The following is a 22,524-nucleotide window of genomic DNA, read 5'->3' as shown; positions in this document are numbered from 1 at the left end:
TGGGGAAGAGGGCGGGGAGGAAAGCAGGAGGGGGGGGAGCGATAGGAAATGAGAGGGAGGTGTGACAGAGTGTTAAAACAAAGATGGACACAGACATAAACAGTGGGGAGAAGGGGCTCATCCCAGGCCTGCCCTGATATATATCTTCCTAGTAGCTATCTAAAGAATCAAACCAGCAGAATACCTGGGGGAGGAAGAGAATGACAACTAACAACACAGGAGACATTCCTCCTCATCTCAGTTTTAAAAGTGAGGCCTCTTATTCTGAATTTTACTCTTCTCAAATCTCTTGCATTAAAATCAAAGGAAGTTCAATTATCAACCCTTATCTCTCCAAGACGTCCAACATATAACAATCCCAAGATGTCCAACAGTAGCTACTCTAATTCTCTTTCCACTTGACCAAGCTCCTAAACTCATCAAGGGAGGCAAAGAACAATGACAGAGTTCAGCCTTGGGAGGAGGCTAACTCTAGGTTGCTTTCTTGGGACTAGGATCAGGTAGATAGATCCTTATGCATGGATGGTGTGTCAGTTAGCAAAACATCATAGCATCACGGTAGCACAGTGGTTAGCACAGTTGCTTCACAGCTCCAGGGTCGATTCCCAGCTTGGGTCACTATCTGTGCAGAGTCTGCACGTTCACCCAGCGTGTGCGTGTGTTTCCTCTGTGTACCCCCGGTTTCCTCCCACAGTCCAAAGATGTGCAGGTTAGGTGGATTGTCTATGCTAAATTGCCCTTTAGTGTCCAAAAAAGGTTAGGTGAAGTTATGGGGGTTGGGTGGATGTGGGGATTGGGTGGATGTGTGGGTTGTGGTGATATGCATCACTGTAATTATACAAGGGGTTAATGTAGATACACTAGAACTAGGTAAACACTAGAGGGAGCACCAGAGACATCATGACACACAGACATTCAACCAATAGGTCAGTCAAGACACACCCAAAGTGACACTAGCACAAGGGGGCTGCCCATATAAAAGGCCAGGGCACACATGCTCTTTCTCTTTTCCACAAGCGACACTCAGAGACACAGGGGCAGATCAGGAAGCATCACACCCACCGCATGGTTTAGAGTGAGTTAGACTGAGTTGCTATAGCACGATCAGCTTGAGAGTCGAACTCAAGTAGGAGAATTGTTAACTGTTTAATAAATGTGCGAAACCAGTCTCCAAGTCTGAACCTTCCTTTGTCAGAGCATACATCAAGGAAGCAGCGTAAGCTACATGAAGAAGCATAACACAACATGGGATTAGGTAGGGTGCTCTTTCCCAGGGCAAGTGCAGACTCGATGGGCCGAATTATCTCCTTCTGCACTGTAAATTCTATGATCACTGTTTGGAGAAAACTAAGAAAAATGAGTGGGGAGGACACTGCATGGGGAAAAACAAATATTTAACCCATTAACTATAATGCAGATGAATGTTTAGGAATTTAAGCTATCAATAAAACAACATCTCGAGTGGTACATGAACAGTGAGGTCAGGAATTTTTGTGTTGAGAGAAGTTTCTTTGATGTAAACTACTATGACTGTTTTCATGAATTGCCTGTTTTCAAAGGATTCAGGAACAGATGCATCATGAGATTTATCTGGGACATGTGCCTTTGATGTAGGCAAACCATGGTGCTTAAAGCACCATGATTTTCAACAGTTATTTGCAGGGCTTGGAAGGTAGAGAAGCTGAAATGTTACTATATACACAGTTAGATTGATCACCCAAGCAATTTATGATAACATCTGCTCCGCATACATCAAATGTTTTGTGCCTATTTAGAATAGTGTCATCGTGTACGATAGAAGAAAGGAGGTGGACCTTGACATGGACCAGCATGTTGTACTGTCTGCAGTTAATGTCACTTTATTTAGTCTCTTTGTCCGCAAGCTACGTCTTTACAGTAACTGAAATATTGCAGGCTTCATTCACTTGCCCATGGCCAGTGTCATAATATTTTTTAAAAAAAAAGATTTTTATAAATTTAGATTACCCAATTATTTTTTCCAATTAAGGGGCAATTTAGCGTGGCCAATCCACCTACTCTGCACATTTTTGGGTTGTGGGGGCGAAACCCACGCAGACACAGGGAGAATGTGCAAACTCCACACGGACAGTGACCCAGAGCCGGGATCGAACCTGGGACCTCAGCGCCGTGAGGCGGTTGTGCTAACTTCTAGGCCACCGTGCTGCCCTGCCAGTGTCATAACATACACACAGGTATATGATGGTGCACAGACAGGCAACGATTGACACACAGGTATATGATGGTGCACAGACAGGCAACGATTGACACACAGGATGACCAATGAACACACAGAACACAGCAGCCAATCACCAGACAGGACACAACCACTACAAAGCCAGAGGGCACTAGTTTTCCCGCTCTCTTGGGATCCACCCTGAGACAGTCAGAGCTCGTGAGCAGCAACTAGAACAAACACCATGTGGTAGTAAGATAGTCTGGTCAGGTTAGCCTCGGGTCTCCAGTCAAGTCAGCATAGTGTCAGCCCACAGTTAAAGCATGTATGATAGTTAAGAGTTCATTAAAATCGAGTTGCATTTCTCCAAGTGTTGGAAGCCTGTCTCTCTCACTGCTGCAGTAAACGCAGTCCTCGCAGACCCAGCTTACCCAACACATCAGCCAGGAGCGCAATAACATATGCAGAGTTAAAACAAAGATATTGTTCAGCTATGACAATGTTTTGGCTGTGGATACTTCATAAATGTAACACAATAGAGTATTAAATAAATAATAATTACTACTTATTGGAAGAGCAACAATATTGCATCAACCTCTATTGACCCGGGATTCAATTGACGTGTCACTCCTTTGGATACTTTGACAGAGGTCCAGATCCAACACTTGTTACAGCCAATGCCATTCCAAAAAGGTGCTCTCATATCTCTATGAATCTTACAGCAACATGCACACAAGAAATCTGGGACCTTCTTCCCCAAAAGGCCCTGGATTCTATGACGATAGGAACTTTCAATACGGAGATGGATAGGCTTCTGCTGGATAAGGATATCAAAGGATATGGAGCTAGGCTGGGAAATGGAGTTGAGGTAGAGGTCAGCACATAGAGACTAGTAAAGCTTGGATTATTCTCAGAGTATAGGGGTGGTTGGGGGAGGGGGGGGATTTAATAGAGACTTTCAAAATTATGAGGCGTTTTAATAGACTAGATAGGGAGAATCTATTTCTATTGGCAGGAAGATTGGTAGAGAACAGATAGAAGTTAACTGGTAAAATAAACCAAACGGGTGAATGAGGAGTCATATTGTTCCCCATAATGAGCTGTTATGATTTGGGAAGCATTCCCTGAAAGGGGTGCAGAGGCAGATTCAATTGTAACTTTCAAAAGGGAATTGGATAAAACTTAAAAAAAGAGAAAACTGGAAGCTGTGGGGAAAGAGCATGGGACAAATTATTTTTTTCTTTATTCTTTCATGGGATCTGGGTATCACTGGCAAGGCCAACAGGTGTTGCACTTGAACTGAGTGGCTTGCCAGGCCATTTCAGAGGGCAATCCAGAGGATCTGGAGTCACACGTAGGCAGTGCCAGGTTAGAATCGCAGATTTACCTCCCTAAAGGACTTTAGTGAACCATTGGATCCCTACAGTGCAGATGGAGGCCATTCAACCCATCGAATCTGCACCCACCCTCTGAAAGAGTACTCTACCTCAGCCCACTCCCCCACCCTATCCCCGTATCCCCTGCACATTGATCATGGCCAATCCACATAACCTGCACATCTTTGCAATGTGGGACGAAACCCACGCAGACATGGGGAGAACGTGTTACCCAAGGTGAAAATTGACCCCAGGTCCTTGGCGCTGTGAGGCAGTGGTGCTAATCTCTGTGCCATCGTATGTGACTCCTGCCCCAACCCAAAAGAGGTTGACATTTAATGGTATTGGTAATACCCACTATTGACATTCTGGGGGTTACCATTGACCAGAAATTAACTGGACTAGCCATGTAAATATGGCTCCAAAAGCAAATCAGAGGCTAGGAATTCTGCACGAGTAACTCACTTCCTGACCCCCCCAAAGCCTGTCCACAACTTACACGGCACAAGTAAGTGTGATAGAATATTCTCCCCTTGACAGCATCCATGAAAACTCAGCCTGCTTGATTGGCACCTCGTCCACAAAGATTCACTCCCTCCACCACCGACGCACAGTAGCAGCCGAGTGAACCATCTACGATATGAACTGCAGAATCTTACGAAGGTTACTTTGACAGCACCTTCCAAACCACTGCCACTACCATCTAGAAGCAAATATCCAGGAACACCACCACCTGGAAGGTCCCCCCCCCCAAGCCATGCACCATCCTGACTTGGAAATACATGGCCGTTCCTTCACTATTGCTGGATCAAAATCCTGGAATTCCCTTCCTTTTTTTTTTATAAATGTTTTTTATTCAGTTTTCATGTTTTATATTGAACAAATCACAAATTGTCAGAGAGAGAGAAGAGAAAAAAAAATAAACAAACAAATAAAAAAATAAATTAAAAAAGAACACGCAAAAATTACAATATATATTTACAGGTAAGCATCTTCGTAATACTAACTGTGCCCCCCCCCCCCCCCCCCCCTCCCCCCCCTTTAGCCGGCATACATACTTTACATTCCCCAATATGGCCGAGGCACATGTTTATTGGCATTTATTTACAGTTTGGTTTTGGGCCTTAACTAGCCATCAAACCCCCATAACGAACCCGTAGCGCCCCCCCCCCCCCCCCCCCCCCCCCCCCCCCCCCAACCTTCCCCCGATTCCCATCCATTTTCCCCTGATTCTTGGCCACCCGACTATTCTTCCTCTTGTATGTTGGCCACAAACAGGTCCCGGAACAATTGCATGAATGGCTCCCACGTTCTGGGAAAGCTGTCGTCCGACCCTCGGATGGCGAATTTGATTTTCTCCATTTGGAGAGATTCCGAGAGGTCGGACAGCCAGTCTACAGCTCTGGGCGGTGCTGCTGACCGCCAGCCAAACAAGATTCTACGGCGGGCGATCAGGGAGGCAAAGGCAAGGGCATCCGCCCTCCTCCCCAGGAATAGATCTGGCTGGTCTGAAACCCCGAAGACCGCCACTATCGGGCATGGCTCCACCCTCACCCCCACCACTTTGGACATAGCCTCGAAGAAGGCTGTCCAGTACTCCACCAGTCTGGGGCAAGACCAGAACATGTGGGCGTGGTTGGCCGGGCATCTTTGGCACCGTTCGCATCTGTCCTCCACCTCCGGGAAGAACCTGCTCATACGGTTTCTTGTTAAGTGGGCTCTATGTACCACTTTTAGTTGCGTCAGGCTGAGCCTTGCGCACGTGGAGGTGGAGTTGACCCTATGTAGTGCTTCGCTCCAGAGTCCCCACCCTATCTCCATCCCCAGGTCGTCCTCCCATTTCCTTCTTATTGCGTCCAGTACGGTGTCGTCCCTTTCTACCAGTCGGTCATACAAGTCGCTACAGTTCCCTTTCTCTAGGATACTTGCGTCCAGTAGGTCTGGAATTCCCTTCCTAACAGTGGGTGCACCTACACTATGTGGGCTGTAGTGGCTCAAGAAGACAGCTTACCACCACATTCTCAAGGGCAAATAGAGCTGGCTTAACCAGCAAAGACAACATTCATTCAATTATTATTTTTTTTAATCCTGCAAATCAAGAAGATGTATCAAACCGCTACTAATTTCTGAGGGCAATGAGGGATGACTAATAAAAGGTGGCCTTCACCATGATGCCCGTCTTTTGGATGAGTGAAGAACAATAACGGAGAGGCAGAAAGTGAGATCCTGTAGAACTCCAGACACTTGGAGCAAGGGGAGGCAGGCAACAGCAGGAACTAAAGCACAGCACAGTTATTTCATAACAAGCATAAGGTGTTTGTTTTTCTACCTCAATAAATATCGTAGAGCTACAGATGGACTGGTGCATGGGGAGTTGGATCGTCTGAACTCAGCACTTTACAGTCACCATTTCACTCAGATTGAATTTGTGGTCATTACTAAACAGACATTTGGCCCTGCTACCAAAGCTACAACCATTACCTGCAAATCCGTCTTCATTAATGATGCACCAGCTTCCACAAGAAAGTGGCATATGGTTCGATGTCGGAGTGCAGCAGCTTTATGAAGGACAGTCTCACCACTGCAAACAGAAATCATATGTCCCACTTTATACTTTGAAGACTGAGGCTCCACAGAGAAATTTCTCTCAACATTATTCTAGTTATAAACATAGGCTGCAGCAGCAAAATTGGACTCTTTTATATTTTGTAACAAATTATTTTGGTTTATTGCTTTCCCTTGGAGATGTGAACCTCTCGTTCCTCTTCCACTCAGTTACCCAAGACCACAAACCCCAGCCTGAGAGAGAGGCCCGCAGAGTGATGCAAGACTTCTGCTAAAGTTGTTCTCAGACAGAATTTGGAAGGTGCACAATCACCACATGGGAGTTGGGGAGGTGGGTGTGGCGGGGAACTTTAGTGACTAGGGATGACTCCGAGGCAAGTGGATGAAGAGAAGTTAGCTTCATTACAAAGTAATAATATGTACAATATTCTTCCGATCCCAGATGGGTCTGAGAGTTCAATTCCAATACTTCTATACCAACATCTATTACCCGGGCGGCACAGAGGCTCAGTGTCTATGGCACTGAGGACCCGGGTTCGATCCCGGCCCTGGGTCATTGTCCGTGTGGAATTTCCACATTCTCCCCATGTCTGTGTGGTTCTCATCCCCACAACCCAAAGGATGTGCAGGTAGATGGATTGGCGACGCTAAATTGCCCCTTAATTGAAAAAAATAATAATTGGGTACTCTAAATTTTTTTTAAAATCAAAGTCTATTACCTGGTCCGTGGGCTCCCCGCTCCTCAGTGGGGGAGCTCGTACTCCACGAGACTCACGGGGAGATTAGTTGTTCCAACCCCGTAGGCCTCGTGCAGGTTAGAACAGGAACCATAGTTACAATGCTGTCCCCCATTCACCTGGTCAGGACCTCTTTCTAACAGTGGAGGACTGATCACCGATAATTCAGCAGCACTGAAGGGCAGCACAGTGGCACAGTGGTTAGCACTGCTGTCTCATGGCGCCGAGGTCCCAGCTTCGATCCTTGCTCTGGATCACCGTCCTTGTGGAATTTGCACATTCTCCCTGTGTTTGCGTGGGTTTCGCCCTCACAACCCAAAAGATGTGCAGGTTAGGTGGATTGGCCATGCAAAATTGCCCCTCAATTGGAAAAAATGAATTGGGCACTCTAAATTTACTTTTAAAATTCAGCAGCACAGACAACAAACCAGTGACTCTCGCCGCTCTGGCATGATATTTTTGTGTCGCATTTAAGACAACCATCAGTTGGTTAAGAAGCATTTTTTCTCCAAAGTGGGGGAGAGGGGGGTGGATATTGTAAAATAAATGAGGTAGCCACAATAAATTAAAATGCTAGGTCCTAGAAATCTGATAGTGTCTGAGAATGGAAATAGAGGGGGATGCATACTGCACATTTTGTGCACATGCTCAAATCAGGTCAGGCCAGCGCTTCTTAAAGGGAAGGCACACAATGTGCAGACAGCAGAGAATGTTGGAAAGAAGAAATGGCTGCAAGATCTACACGAGGCTTCTGGGGTCAGGGAAGAGACATCCTCTTTACTCAAGAAGCCAGAAAATCATCCAGGAAACAGTTCCACTGCCAATAAAAGAAAGATGCAGAGGAGATCAATGTGAGGTGCTTAGTTTTCAGGATGGAGTTGCAATGCAGAAACAAGTTTAATGTCTTTACCAGAGCTGTCAGGAGACCACCAACTTTTCTCCTCCCACCTGGAGCTCAACAATCATAATATTGCTTTTCCCTTCCCTACAATGACTGCGCAAGACTCCTCCTACTCACAGACTCTACACTTTGTCTCACATCATCGCTGCAATCCTCACTTTCCCAGACTGTACAAATTTGAAACAATGGACAATTATTTTACAATGATAGACACATTCTCAAAACACCTAACATGAATGTCGGCAACACTTTCCTATTTTTATTTCTTGCAGGAGCTGATAACACGAGGGCGATGACCATACGGGGCCTAGCCAGTACAGGCCATCATGGGCAGCAGGCATCCTCATGATTGTGGCTGCTGGCAGCATTGGAGCAGATATCATGCAGCTTTTTCTCATTATCCCTGCATGGTTTGATGTCCCCTACATGCTCTGCATGAAAAACTGCAGCTGCTTTTAGCAGCCACCTAGGCCTCACTTACAATGTGGAAAAGGTACAAAGACAAACACCTCAAATCAACAATTAACCTGAATGGTGTGAATGAATTCTTTAAATAATGTGACTGATAGATCCTTGTTGTTTTTAAGCACCATGACTGACTGAGGGAGTTTATCACGCGGGGAGTCAGTTCTGGGACAGCCCAGTTTCAAAAAAGGACACTACAATGTGCATAGGATCTTTCTTTAAATATTGTAGTAAGGATTTTTAATACGTGCCCTCAACACCTATGTAGGAGCCTGATCCAAAATGGCAGCCAGTGCAACTCCAGCACAAAATTAATCTAATAATAATAATCTAATAACCGTTATTATTGTCACAAGTAGGTTTACATTAACACTGTAATGAAGTTACCGTGAAAAGCTCCTAGTCGCCACACTCCTATTCGGGTACACAGAGGGAGAATTCAGAATGTCCAATTCACCTAACAGCACATCTTTCAGGACTTGTGGGAGGAAACCAGAGCACCCGGAGGAAACCCACACAGACATCAGGGAGAATGCGCAGTCTCCACACAGTGACCCAAGCCAGGACTCGAACCTGGGACCCTGGTGCTGTGAAGCAACAGTGCTAACCACTGTGCTGCCGGCATGAATCCTTCAGCATGATCAAATTACAAGGCCCCCTATCTTTATCAGGGTCTTTGATTATGCTGCCCACTTTCCCAAGGCTGCGGGATGGGAGGCGGGTTCACATGATGGACTGGACTGTGTTCAAGACTCTCAAACTTTTTACTGTACCTGGTACACGTGACAATAAATCCAAATCTAACAAACTGCAGGCACCACCCCCCCCCCCCCCCCCCCCCTCCCCAAACTACAGTGCGTGTTGTTTGGGAGAGATATTAGAAGCACTGTGTCCCACAATTCACTGTGGAATGTCCCTCAAAGCCTCAGGTTGAGCCCGTCTCCAGCATTTAATCACAGATACACCAAGCAATTACTTCCAACAAGCTCTCGTGTTTTGCACAAAAAAAAAAAATCAAACTTACTGCTCTTTCTCTGTTAAGTCCAGTATCTCTGGAGAGGCTGGGGGGGGGGGGGGGGGGGGGAAGAAGAGGAGGATGTGGGAAGAGAGAAAAGGTTTAATATTATTTTCAATGTTCTCATGAATATGGCCCATCAACAAGCTCAATTCCAACCCTGTATACATCCATTTCTGGTGCCTCATCAGGTAACCGAGTATTCACAATCCGCGCGCCCTCCCCACCAGCACTTCCAATGATCATGGCCTTTTCCCAAATGTATTCTTTCATGGAACGTGGGTGTCACAGGCAAGACTACGCTTGTCCTTGAACTGAGTGGCTTGCTGGGCCATTTCAGAGGGCAGTTATGAGTCAGTCACAATGTAGTAATCACAGGTAAGAAGATAGACAGATTTGCTTCCTTATTGGATATTAGTGAATAGATGGGTTTTTACAACACTGATAGTGTCATGGTCACCATTACTGGGATCAGCTTTGAATTCCAAATTTTATTCATGGAATTTATATTCCACCAGCAGCCATGGTGAGATTTGAACCCATGTCCCCGGTGGATTAGCCTGGGCTTCTGGATTATTAGTCCAGTGACATTGCCACTATGCCATTGTCTCCCCAGCCTTGGATGCTCTGATCTGCCCTCATTGTACTGAGTGTGGATACCTTTCTTTTAATGGCACCTCTCCGCCCAATGTGGAGAACAATGGCCAGTAAAAAAATGTTCACTAGTTTTTCATGATCTATAGTTCCAAGGGCATTGCGAAGATGACGAGTGTCAAATGAACCATTCCTGTTCCACCAAGTGGTTGAGAATAGAATAAACTGATGGAGATTTACCTCCAATAACTAAACTGAAAATTATCTGATGGTAAGAATATGGGCCGGGATTCTCCGCTGCCGGGATTCTCCGTTATACCGGCACCCGGGGGTTTCCCGACAATTTGGGGCTGCCCCACGATGGGAAACCCCATTGACTGGTCGGCGTAGTGGAGAATCCCACCGGCCGGTCGGGGCAAAAATGTGGAGCGGCAGGGCCGAGAAACCCGCCCATGCCTCTTACAATTGGCAGCAGTCTGAGTAGGAGAGTTTGGCTCAGGTGACTTTGTAGTTGGTTAACTTCTTACCATTTTCCAGGATGTACTTCACAATCTCTTTGCTTCCCACAGTGACAGCATGATATAATAGGGTCCGGCCCTCAGGATCTCGCACCATTAGATCTGCGTCCGATTTCTGTAACTCCCGTAACTGTAGAAATAAAATAAATACAATGTGGATTAGACATTCTCAACAAAGCCAACTGCAACTGAATGGACCTTTATACAATGGCAGTGAAGAATAAGGAGTTTAACTCAATGATAGTTTACATGGCCTATCAATAGATACTGTATGATGTAGAAATGTCTTTCCTTCATCCCCGTTGTTGGGTTTGACCCTCTGTCTCTTCCCAACTGATGAGTTTGAGCATTCTTTCTACTGTATGTCACTGGACTACACTTGGCTTTCATCCCATTTCAATGCCCCGCATGATAGTCAGCAGTTCTGATTTCCCAAAGTACTTTACGATCAATTAAATCAGTCCAAAGATGTGCAGGTTAGGTGAATTGGCCAGGCTAAATTGCCCTCAGGGTCCAAATTGCCCGTGGTGTTAGGTGGGGTTACTGGGTTATGGGGATAGGGTGGAGGTGTGGGCTTGGGTAGGGTGCTCTTTCCAAGAGCCGGTGCAGACTCGATGGGTCGAATGGCCTCCTTCTGTACTGTAAATTCCATGAAATATTTTTGAAGTGTAGGTGCACTAGTAATGGAGAGAGGAGAGGGCCATTTACTCTGTTTGGCTTATCTCGCCATAGAATCCTATTGCTTGCCTCCTCTAAGCAGTAGACAGCCTCTACAGTGATTCCAGAGGTTTTAGTTCAACAAGCTTCCCAAACGGTGTTACCTGCCCTCAGTTCTGATATAGCTTTTTACCAATTTACCCATTGAAGGCTTGTGTCATTTTAGTCTGTAGCACTCACAAATGTAAAAGGGAATTAGGTTTTATCTGTGGGGGGGAAAAAAATCCACATTTTCAGACAGAAAAATGTGAGTTGAGGTGAGGTGGGAAGAAGGTTCATGTGGATGATGAACACTGGTACAGACTAGTTGGGCCGAATGAAACCTTGGTGGTATTTTCTGTTACACGCTAGAGTTAAAAGAAAACAGTGTTGATGATTGTAACATTTTCAAGGGGAATTTTTAAAGGGCTGTACAAATAATGATGATTATGTGCTCATTAGTCTTTTTGATATGCAAATGAGAATAGGCCATTTCCTGAGGTTGAGCGATCTCCCAGTCAGGCAGGAATTCTGGAACTTTCCAAGAAATGTTACCTGCTGTTACTCTCCTTCCTTGGGCCTCTAACAAGCTGCCATGTCTGCTGGGAGGTGGTGACTCTTTGGATCAAATTATTGTTTCTTGTCCACTATACTGTATTTTTTTTCTAAAAGATATTTAATACCCAATTCTTTTTTCCAATTAAGGGGCAATTTAGCGTGGCCAATCAACCTATCCTGCACATCTTTGGGTCATAGGGTTGAGGCCCACGTAGACACAGGGAGAATGTGCAAACTCCATATGGACAGTGACCGGGAGCTGGGATCAAACCCGGGTTCTCAGTGCCATGAGGCAGCAGTGTTAACGACTATGCCACTGTGCTAACCTTACTATACTTTGTTACAGGAATGAATGAACCAAATTATCTGTGGAGCGGCAATCGCCATTGGATTGCCATTCCACTCCTATTTAGTTTACATGTAGAGCTCCATATTTCTCGTACAGACTTCTGAACCGGGCCTCCTGAGACGTGTGGAGCAAACCTGCTCCTGCAGTCCTTCTGACACAGTGTAGGAAGATTAGTGGGAAGCGAAGCCAAACCTTTTTACGGCACTAGCCACCGAATCCAGTACAATTAAAAATCCCAAAGCAACTTTGACAAGCTACAGAGATAAGGTGAATATGAAAGGTAAATGTGTAAGGCAATTGGGTGAGGGAGTAGAGAGAGTCGGGGAATGAGGCACAGCGTAGTGAGGTTGCCGGGGGTTGGCGGGGGGGGGGGGGGGGGGGGGGATAGCACAGTTACCCAGGAGTTAGGACTGGTTTTAAAACCTTTCTCCCGGGTAGCTATTCTGCTAAGTGAGTCAGAGCCATCTGAAGCCTCTGACTCCACATCGGATGGTTCCAGATGTAGGGCAATCGGGAGTCCAAATGTCCCAGGCAACGCACATGTAGTCAATACGTCGGGACAACTGAGGGGTTCCCCGGTGCATCTTGAGGGGTACGAGCATTCAGAATAGAAGCTTTGGACCAGTGACCTGTCATTACATAACATACTTGTTCTCACAAAAAATTGTTTCCAAATATTAAAAATGGAGAATAATAAATGGGAAACTGAGCTTTGAGCTGTGTTTTTACTTCGGGAGATGGAAATCTAACTGGTAATGGTATGGTGGAGCAGGCTCGAACAGCTGAATGGGTGACTCTTGCTCCAAATTTGTATGTCATAGCTTGCCAAGTCAATTGGTAGGTTAATTTAGTTGTAGGAGTCAAACAGCTGCTCTCACATTAAAGGATAAAGAACCTTAGTTAGTAAAAAGACATCAAAACAGTGAAGTTCCTTTGAGCATTCTGAGCTGCTCTTCATTGTTCAGCAGGTTGTAACCTCGTTGTAACCTATCATTATAACCTCCCTCAGCCTTACAATCCTCCAAGATAGCTCAGTACCTCTAATTCTTGGCCTGTGGAGTTTCATTGACTTGCACCTCCCAAAGGTGGCTTCAGCTACTTATGGTCTGAAGCTCTGGAATTCCTTCCCGAAACCTCTCTGTCTCTCGCTTCCTTGAAGATGCTCCTTCAAATCTATCTCGATGCGTAAGCCTATCCTAATGTCTCATTCTATGGCTCAAAGTCAAGTTTTATTTAGCAATACATCTGTAGAGCTACTGGGACTGCATTCATTGTTTCATAGGATTACACAGGATACATAACACAGAAACAGGCCATCCAGCCCACCAGCCCATGCCATGTTTATGTTGCACTCTAGCTCCATCCATCTTTTCTCATCTCAATCTACCATCGTAAACCAACTATTCCCATTGCCCTCATATGCTTATCAAATTTTCTCTTAAATGCATCTCTACTCTTTGCTTCAACCATCTCCCATGGTAGCAAGATCCACATTCTCCCCACTCTTTGGGTGAAGAAGATTCTTCTAAATTATCTGCTGGATGCCTATGCTTGGTGACTATCTTATATTGACAGCCTCTAGTTCGGTTCTTCCCCACAAGAGGAAACATTCCCTCTGTATCCACTCTTTTAAAAAAACCTTTCAACATTTTATTGACCTCTATTAAGTCTGCCCACACCCTTTTTTCTTCAAGGGGGAAAGAAGCCCAGCCTGTCAACCCTTTCCTGATATGGAAACCCATGCATTTCTGGTGTCATTCTTGTAAATCTTCTCTGCACATTTCCAGTACCTTAACTGTTTAATATGGTGACCAGGACTGAACGCAGTATTTCTTAGTGTGATTTAACCAATACAAGTTTAGAATAACTTCCCTACTTTTCAATTCTATCCCTCTAGAATAAAACCGAGACTGTTATATTCTGGCTCCGCCGTGGCAGGACCCATAGTGGGGGATGTGGTGGGCTAGCGAAAACTGGAAAATCTGGCCCCAGTGTCTGGTGTGCTTTTTTAAAAAATAAATTTAGAGTGCCAATTAATTTTTTCCAATTAAGGGGCAATTTAGCATGGCCAATCCACCGACCCTGCCCATCTTTGGGTTGTGGAAGCGAAACCCACGCAAACGTGGGGAGAATGTACAAACTTCACACGACAGTGATCCAGAGCCGGGATCAAACCTGGGACCTCGGCACCGTGACGCAACAGTGCTAACCACTAAGCCGCCGTGCTGCCCACGGTTTTGCTTTTTTTAAAATGGCTGTGGTAATCCGTGACACGTTTTGCGATTAAGGTATTTGTACTCCCAGATGCCTTTGGTCCTCTATCCCATCCATACTGGCCTCCTCTAGTCCTGTTTGTTGATACTCTTCCCAGAGGATGTTCTGCCATATGGAGTATCACTGTTGTATGCTACCCTGCAGCCTGTTTGCAACCCCTCTGTGTTGTCTGTTATCCAGCTACGATGAGGTTGACCTCTTTCTGCTGCTCTCCACTTTGTCCTCTTAACAGCCAGCTCTGATCAAATGGTCGAAATAGTGGCATGTTTCTACTTTACATTGTAGAGTTTGTTTTGCTCTTGAAATTTCCAGAACAACTTCATTTGTTTTATGATCTGCATATGGAACTTTATGCTTGGCTCAAAGCATCCAAATTTCGAAGGTCTCTATTTTCTTGCACAGAGGGGGTCAGCGATAACCCCCTGCTTCTTAGGTTCTTAGCGGGTTATAGTTTGAAAGACCCTCTGCCCCAACCGCTATCTTCAGGCACCTCTCACCATCCCGTACCTGTTTCTGAAGTTATTTTCGGGGCCTTCCAGTGACGGGGGGGGGAGCAGGCATCTGCACCACTGCCTCCCACTGGCCCGGGAGGAGATCCCGCTTGTCAATGATCCCGGTGGCGGGATCAAGGCAGCCTCTGGGTTGGTTGGTAGGCCCGTGCCGCCCGCCGCACTCATTGTGGTGGCGGATTCAGGCCCGGAGGGCGACTGTCCAAAGGCTATCAGCTGCCCAGTGTCGGGAGAGCAAGGTGCACATGAGGCGCTCTGTAGCGGGGTGCGGGGCTCACTCGCGCCTGACATTGTTCCCCCCCCCCCCCCCCCCGGGGACTCCCAGAATCTGGCACATCATTATTGAAGGTTCTTTTATTTTTATGCCTCTGTGGATAGTTCAGGCAGTGCTCTATTGCCCCCCCCCCCCCCCCCAACCAACACTCCGACTCCCTACCTCCCCACCACCTTCCTTTCCCCTCTCTCCCCACCACCCCCTTCCTTTCCCTTCTGTTAGTACTGAGGTAAGGGTATCTGGTCTCCAGCGCAAAGTTTAGTGCTTGTACCATTTGTTTTTTAGTACAACTGTGTAGTGAACTGTTTTAATAATCAGAGTATCCAACCCCCACTTCCCGTACGTTGGTACTGAGGGTACCCTGTTTCTCCAACACAAAATTAGTGTTTGTACCGTTTGGCCTTATATATTTTTTTTACTCTTTTAATAAAAAGATATGGCCAATCCACCTATCTTGCACATCTTTAGGTTATGGAGGCGAGACCCACACAGACACAGAGAGAATGTGCAAAGACGGACAGTGGCCCAGGATCAAACCTGGGTCCTCAGCGTCGTGAGGTGGCAGTGCTAACCACTGAGCCACCGCGCTGCCTGCACACCAGGCTTTTTAGCGAGTCTTACCCGTTGTAAGTCCTTGTTCTTTACTGCAAGGAGAAGGTTCTCATCTGCACAAAAAGAAACAGATGTTTTTACCGTAGCAAGGGAGTGATTGAAGACTGTAACAATAAAACTGAAACAAGTGCATCAAGCGCATAATAAAAACAAATACTGTGGATGCTGGGAATCTGAAATCGAAATGGGAAATGTTGGAAAAACTCAGGAGGTCTGCCCGCAGTGCCTGTGAAGAGAGAAAGAGTTAATATTTTGCGCCCAATACGATTCCTTCTTCCGAAGGAATCAAGGAATTAATCCGAAAAAAATGGTTCCCTGAAATTCTTGGCATTCTATTGGTCCCCTGTCATAACCACCAGAGAAATGGTGGAAACATCTATTTTAAACCAATCACACCATTTCCTCAGGAAGCCCCGGTAGCGTCCTCTAGCATTGTGCAGCAAGATCAGTAAAACCAAGGTGGAATTTGAGGGCCTTCCTCTTTTTTTTTTGAGCCAATCGTTCGGCTTTCGTAACACCAAAATGCCTTACACCACATGTGAACCACGTGAATGCTATTCGAATACTAAAACATTTGTACTCACAGCATTCAGAATGGTTTGATGCTGTGACATTATAATGGTCCTTACAGCATATGGGGAATAAAAGTGGAATGTTCAGTAAAGCACCCATGTCTTCCCTTGCCCTTGCTTTACGTGTGTACCACTTCAGTCATACCAGTAGGGAAAAAACTACCAAAATCAGCGGAATATGGCAACTCTGCATGTGGACAATGATCAACAAAATGTCTAACGGGCCACACTCTGAGCCCAGATGGGCTGCATGTGGCCCCCGGGCCGCAGATTGCCCACACTGCTAATGTGCTGCAATTTGTAGATTTAATCCTGGATTGACATCAACGTGCTGTTGTTGGGTCAACCTTTACAATAATTTCACCAAGTTGAAGGGCCTGATTTTCTTGGAGCATGCAGCAGCAATGGGCCCAATGCAGCTAGACCTTGATCAGGTGAAGATATTCCCTGAAAATCTGTGGTTTGCAATTGAGCTGGCAGTTCATTTTCCCAGGTGTAAAACGATCCAAACAACTGAAAATTTGTTCTTCAGATTACAGCTCAGAGCTTGTTGGAAATTTTCTGTTAATTGAGGAGACAATTAGATGCAACAAGCTGCACCTGTGAAATGCAATGAGCCAAATCCACACAGTTTAAAAATCACTTCAAAGCAGGCCATGTGGCAAAATAAACAAACATCGAAATAAGACTGGTTTCCTTCTCTTGACTTATAAAATTATCCATTTGGGGAAATTGCAGATAGGACACTTTGATTTGGAGGGGATTACAATAGAATCATAGAATTTACAGTGCAGAAGGAGGCCATTCAGCCCATCGAGTCTGCACTGGCCCTTGGAAAGAGCACCCAACTTAAGCCCCACGTCTCCACCCTATCCCCCTTTATCGCTGTAACCCAGTAACCCCACCTAACCTTGTTTGACACTAAGGGCAATTTAGCATGGCCAATCCACCTAACCTGCACATCTTTGGTCTGTGGGAGGAAACCAGAACACCCGGAGTAAACCCACGCACACTCGAGGAGAACGTGCAGACTCCATACAGACAGTGACCCAAGCCGGGAATTGAACCTGGGACCCTGAAGCTGTGAAGCAACTGTGATAACCACTATGCTACCATGCTGCCCTCTAATCCTATGGAATGATCTTGGATTACAGAATTACCCCACCCTACAAGAAACAGAAAAAGCCCTCGATGACACAATTTATAATTGTACAATCCATGTATTTAATGTTTAGTTTGAATTTAGGACTGAGTAACCTAGGGACTGAAGATTGTATACGGGAGTTAAGAGGGGAGGGGTGTGATGATTTGTGGTGATTGTCCCTTTAAGGGCACAATAGCAGGGTAAGGACCATCAATAGAAAACATTCTCTTTCTATTTAACTACGTGTTTCCTTTTGTGGAACCTTGCTCTGCACAAATTGGCCACAGCGTTGTCAATGTTAAATCAGTAACTGCACTTCAAAAGTACTTCATTGGCCACAAAGCACTCTGTCACTGCCGTGATATCGCAGAAGGCTCTATGTAAGTGCAACTTTTTTTTCTTCGCTGAACTGCCAAGTCCATGATACCAACATTATTTGAAGATTCAACTCTAGGTAAATGGCTGTTGGGAAAGCGGTCAGAGAATTTTACAAAACAGAAAGAGGCTCTTCGGTCCATCGTGTCTGTGCTGGCCATCAAGGACCTATCTAGTCCGATCTAATTTTACAGCGCTTGGTCCGTAGTCTTGTCTGTTATGGCATTCCAAGTGTTCACTTAAATGCTTCTTAAATGTTGAGAGGGTTCCTATCTCTAGTACCCTTCCAGCCAGTGAGTTCCAGATTCCCATCACCCTCTGGGTGAAAAAGCTTTTGCTCAAATCCCCTCTAAATCCCCTGCTCTTTACCTTAAATCAATGCCTCCTAGTTATTGACACCTCTACTAAAGGGAACAATTCCCTCTTATCTACACGATCTATGTCCCTCAATTTTGTAAACATTGATCCCTCAGCCTTCTCTGCTCCAAGGAAAACAATCCCAGCCTAACCAGCCTCTCTTAATGATAATGCTACTCCCGGCTCCGGTGCGCCAGCAACTGTTTTCTGTACTTCAACCACCACTTCCAAATTAAGTGTGCCTGCATATTAGGCACATTTATTGAGAGTGATCAACGAATTGCCAAATGTTCTGTGGACAGCCTTTCCTGGGCAGCATTTACCGACCACCTCGCCATGTGTTCTTCGGCGGGAGAGGTGGCCCGCCACGGGATTTACTGGTCCCGCCATTGTCGACGTGATTTCCTGTTGACTGCACCCCTTGTCGCCGGGAAACCCGTGCGCCAACGTGGGACTGGAATTTCCCGCCGGCGTGAACAGCTGGTAAATACCACCCCGTCTCAGTTGCCCATTTACATTTCATTTGACAACTAGTGCAGAATCTTATATTTATCCAGCACCTTCAATGTAATAAAATATGTCAAGGTGCTTCACATTACTATGACAAGGAGCCACATAAGACGATATTAGGTCAGATGACCAAATCCTTGGTTATAGAGGTAGGTTCTAAAGGAGTGTTCAAAAGGTTGAAAATGAGGGAGAAAAAGGGTATTCCAGAGATTAGGGGCCAGGTAAATGAAGGTGCATCCACTAATGGTGGAGCAATGAAAATTGAAGGTGCTCAACAGGCCAGACTTAGAGGAATGCAGATATCTCAGAGGATTTGTGAGGTTGGACAAGATTTCTGAGATAGAGAGAGGCAAGGGAACGGAGAGATTTGAAACCATGGATGAGAATTTTCAAATCAAGTCGTTGCTTGACCAGGAACCAATGCAGGTAAGTCAGCACAAGGGTGATCGAGACTTGGTGAGGGTTATGACACGGGTGGCAGAGTCTTGGAGGACATCAAGTTTCCGGCGATCAAAACCTGGGGGTGTGTTGGAATAGTGAAATCGAGAGGTGACAAAGGCATGGTTGAGGGTTTCAACAGCAAATAATCTGAGGTAGAGGCAATGCTATGCAGTTGGGAAGAGACAGTCTTAGTGATGGCCTGAATATATACTACCCATCAGGGTGGCATGGTGGCACAGTGGTTAGCATGGCGACTATCTGTGTGGAGTTTGCATGTTCTCCCAGTGACTGCGTGAGTTTCCTTCGCTTTCCTCCTACAGTCCAAAGATGTGCAGGTTAGGTAAAGTTACCAGGATAGGATGGGGGAATGGGCCTAGGTTGAGTGCTCTTTCAGAGGATCGGTGCAGACTTGATGGGCTAAATGGCCTCTTTTGGCAACGTAGTGATTATTAGGGAACAGGACTGTAGCACAGTGGTTAGCACTGTTGCTTCACAGCGCCAGGGTCCCAGGTTCAATTCCCGGCCTGGGTCACTGTCTCTGTGGAGTCTGCACGTTCTCCCAATGTCTGTGTGGGTTTCCTCAGGGTGCTCCGGTTTCCTCCCATAAGTCTCGAAAGACGAGCTTGTTAGGTAATTTGGACATTCTGAATTCTTCCTCTGTATATCCGAACAGGTGCCGAGTGTGGCGACAAGGGATTTTTCACAGTAACTTCACTGCAGTGTTAATGTAAGCCTACCTGTGACAATAAATATTATTATTATTAATAAGAGTTGAGGGGTCCAACATTGCCTCATATCCAGCGTCTGAAGTATCTCTATAAAACATTGGTCCTGCTGAACTAAATGGAACCAGAAATGCCCAGGGTCCAGTCGTCAGATTTAGCAAAGCTCGCTCAGTATTAAATCTTCAGCAGTAGAATCCCTGAAAGAATTTGCTATCCTGGACTTTCTGCCTCATCTTTCAACCCACATTCAAATTAGGTGATATGACTCCCACGGGAAAATACAGTGTGGTTGACCCCCTGAGCTGCTGGCACAGGCAAGCCTCTGCCACAGGCCAGCTCAACCATCAAAGCTTGCGAGTGGCTGGGAACCGTTTCCACCTGGCTGTCTCAGGACATGGGCGAGAAATTCAAAGCTGTGACCCAAGGACTGATGAATGCATGCAGTCCAGCACTGGGGTGGATTGAACACTGACTTCATGCATGGAATCCTTTGTGCTGTCCTTCTCTGTACTTCATGTCAAAGGAACACATTTGCAGAGCTGAGAGTGAGTACAGTCAGCACCTTCAGAAAAGCAGAGCCAAATTTTTTGGATAAAACCCAAAACGTCACCAAAACACATCTTACTAATGATCTGTAGATACACAAGATTACTTCGTTTGAGGCCTGCTTATTGAAAATCTATTTTACATGCATAAAACAGACCTAAGTTATATAGTCCATCTGAACAACGGCTGTTCTCATCTGTTGACACAGTTTTAACTTTGTTTAGATTAAATTATAAAATGAAAGGTGCGTTCAAGGCTCAGTTTGGCTGACGTCACACATTTCCCCCCTCTGCTTCACTGCGGAGGTTATGGCATTAACCAAACTCCTACAGCACATTGGAACACAGAGATCTTTTACACAACAGTGTTGGACCCCTATTCATTTATGTACCTTTGTAAACTGCTGCATTAATTATGCAGTTACAGAAATCCAATAATTGTATGGATAATTTATGCCTGAATGAAGTAAAGTGGCTTTGATCAGTATTTCTGAACATGCAGAATGGTGAAAGAGCATAAATTTATAAAACTAACCCCTTGTTTTAAATCTAATTCTCAACCAGGTGGTCTGGGGTGGCCTTCCTCCTTTTCTCTTTTTGATCACAATTTTATTCTTTTCTATCAAAGTGTCAGTGGGATCATACACTGCTCAAGTTTCTTTAACTGGTTTGATATTTCTGCACCAGTTTCTGTGGTACCAGAGCACCAAACTACAAGCTGGATTAACAGAGGAAGGAGGAGGTGGGTGAATTTGAGTCAATTCAGGTAGAAAGACAGAATTGGACAGAGGGAGGGAAAGATTGTATCAAGAGAAAAAAAGACAAGAAAAATAAGAAAAAATGACAAAGTGAGACTTTAGTAGTCTCAAAAGCAGGCTTGTTCAACACACGGGCCATAGTCCACAGAGATATGGGCTGCTTGCGGGGGGGGGGGGGGGAGGAGAAGAGACATGCGTTGCAGATATGGTGGGGGGGGAGAAATTGAGGTACAGGTTTCTGGTGGCGGGGGAAAGAGAGACACAGGCTTCTGGTAGGGTGAAGAGACAGACGAGGGCTTCTGGTGGGGTGGAGAGAGGGGAGAGACAGATAAACAGACGGTCAGGATGGAGAAATTGAGGGCTGGTGTGTGAGAGATGGGTTTGTGCAAGAGATGAGTTTATGCAAGAGATGAGTTTGTGCGAGAGAGGTGCATGCACGAGAGGCGCGTGTGCGAGAGATGTGTGTGCAAGAGGTGCGTGTGTGAGATATGTGCTAGATGTGTGCGCGCAGGAGATGTGTCTGTGTGAGAGATGTGTATATGAGATAAGTGTGCGCAAGAAGTGTGTGCAAGAGATGTGTGTATGAGATGTGTGTGTGTATTTGTGAGAGATGTGCAATTGAGAGATGTGTGTGCGAGAAGTGTGTGCGTGAGAGGAGAGAGGTGTGTGTGTCTGAGAGATGTGTTGGAGATGTGTGTGAGGTGTATATGTATGTGAGAGATGTGTACATTCAAGAGATAAGTGTGCATGTCGTTGTGTGAGCACACATATGTGAGAATGTGTATATGTGTGAGAACACGTCTGTGTGCACGCATTCAAGCAAGTGAGAGTGGTTCTGGTTCACTCCAGGATTCACACTCACCCTCATGCCCCATACACCAACACACACAAACCTATTTAGTGGGCGACGGTAAGTGAATAAATACCCTGGGAGAGAGATAGAAAAACACAATTTGACTTTCTCACACACTAATCATCACCTTTATTAATTAATTGTCATTTTAAATTAGAACTGTAATGCTGTGACATTACTTCATTTTTGCTCACCAAAGTTATTTCTTCATACCTCAATATTTTATTGAAATTCATGTTTAATGTTGCATCGAACCTCATCTTTTCAAAATTTGCTCATCACCCCTTGAAGTCAGAAAATAATTTAAATAAGAGCCCTTGCACGAAAAGATTGGACCTGTACTAAAGAAATTGAGTACACGCAGGTAGAGATTCAACACCTTAAACTGTTCCTAATCTAGGCTAGTAAGGCCGATTAGATTTATTAGGTTTTTTACAAAGGTGTTTACCCTCTTAATTACCACTACTAACATTCTTCGGGCAGTTTAATGGACAATTAATGTGCAAATCCAGAAAGTTATTAGGAATAATGGGGAGGCTAAATGTGAAATGCTGTTTGGGCAAAACTAACATCAGAGAGGCACATATCCACCAGTAAGTTCTGGAGA

The 22,524-nt window shown here is 45.4% G+C and overlaps 1 protein-coding gene across 7 annotated transcripts in view; it reads right to left on the bottom strand.

Moving 5' to 3' along the window:
• Nucleotides 1-22,524, bottom strand: part of dgkza (diacylglycerol kinase, zeta a) — a 922,143-nt gene that overhangs the window by 23,274 nt on the left and 876,345 nt on the right. For all 7 annotated transcript variants that reach the window (XM_038807436.1, XM_038807432.1, XM_038807431.1 and 4 more), the window contains 4 exons: nucleotides 15,647-15,690; nucleotides 10,375-10,495; nucleotides 9,263-9,299; nucleotides 6,052-6,151 (listed from right to left, as the gene is read on the bottom strand). In XM_038807436.1, the coding sequence (XP_038663364.1) occupies nucleotides 6,052-6,151; nucleotides 9,263-9,299; nucleotides 10,375-10,495; nucleotides 15,647-15,690 (302 nt within the window). The remainder of the gene's footprint in view (nucleotides 1-6,051; nucleotides 6,152-9,262; nucleotides 9,300-10,374; nucleotides 10,496-15,646; nucleotides 15,691-22,524) is intronic.

This window comes from Scyliorhinus canicula, chromosome 9 (genome assembly GCF_902713615.1).
Source record: "Scyliorhinus canicula chromosome 9, sScyCan1.1, whole genome shotgun sequence".
In the NCBI taxonomy this organism is placed as follows: domain Eukaryota; kingdom Metazoa; phylum Chordata; class Chondrichthyes; order Carcharhiniformes; family Scyliorhinidae; genus Scyliorhinus; species Scyliorhinus canicula.
Note: the sequence above shows the minus strand (reverse complement) of the source record. Positions and strands in the feature narration are given on the sequence as shown.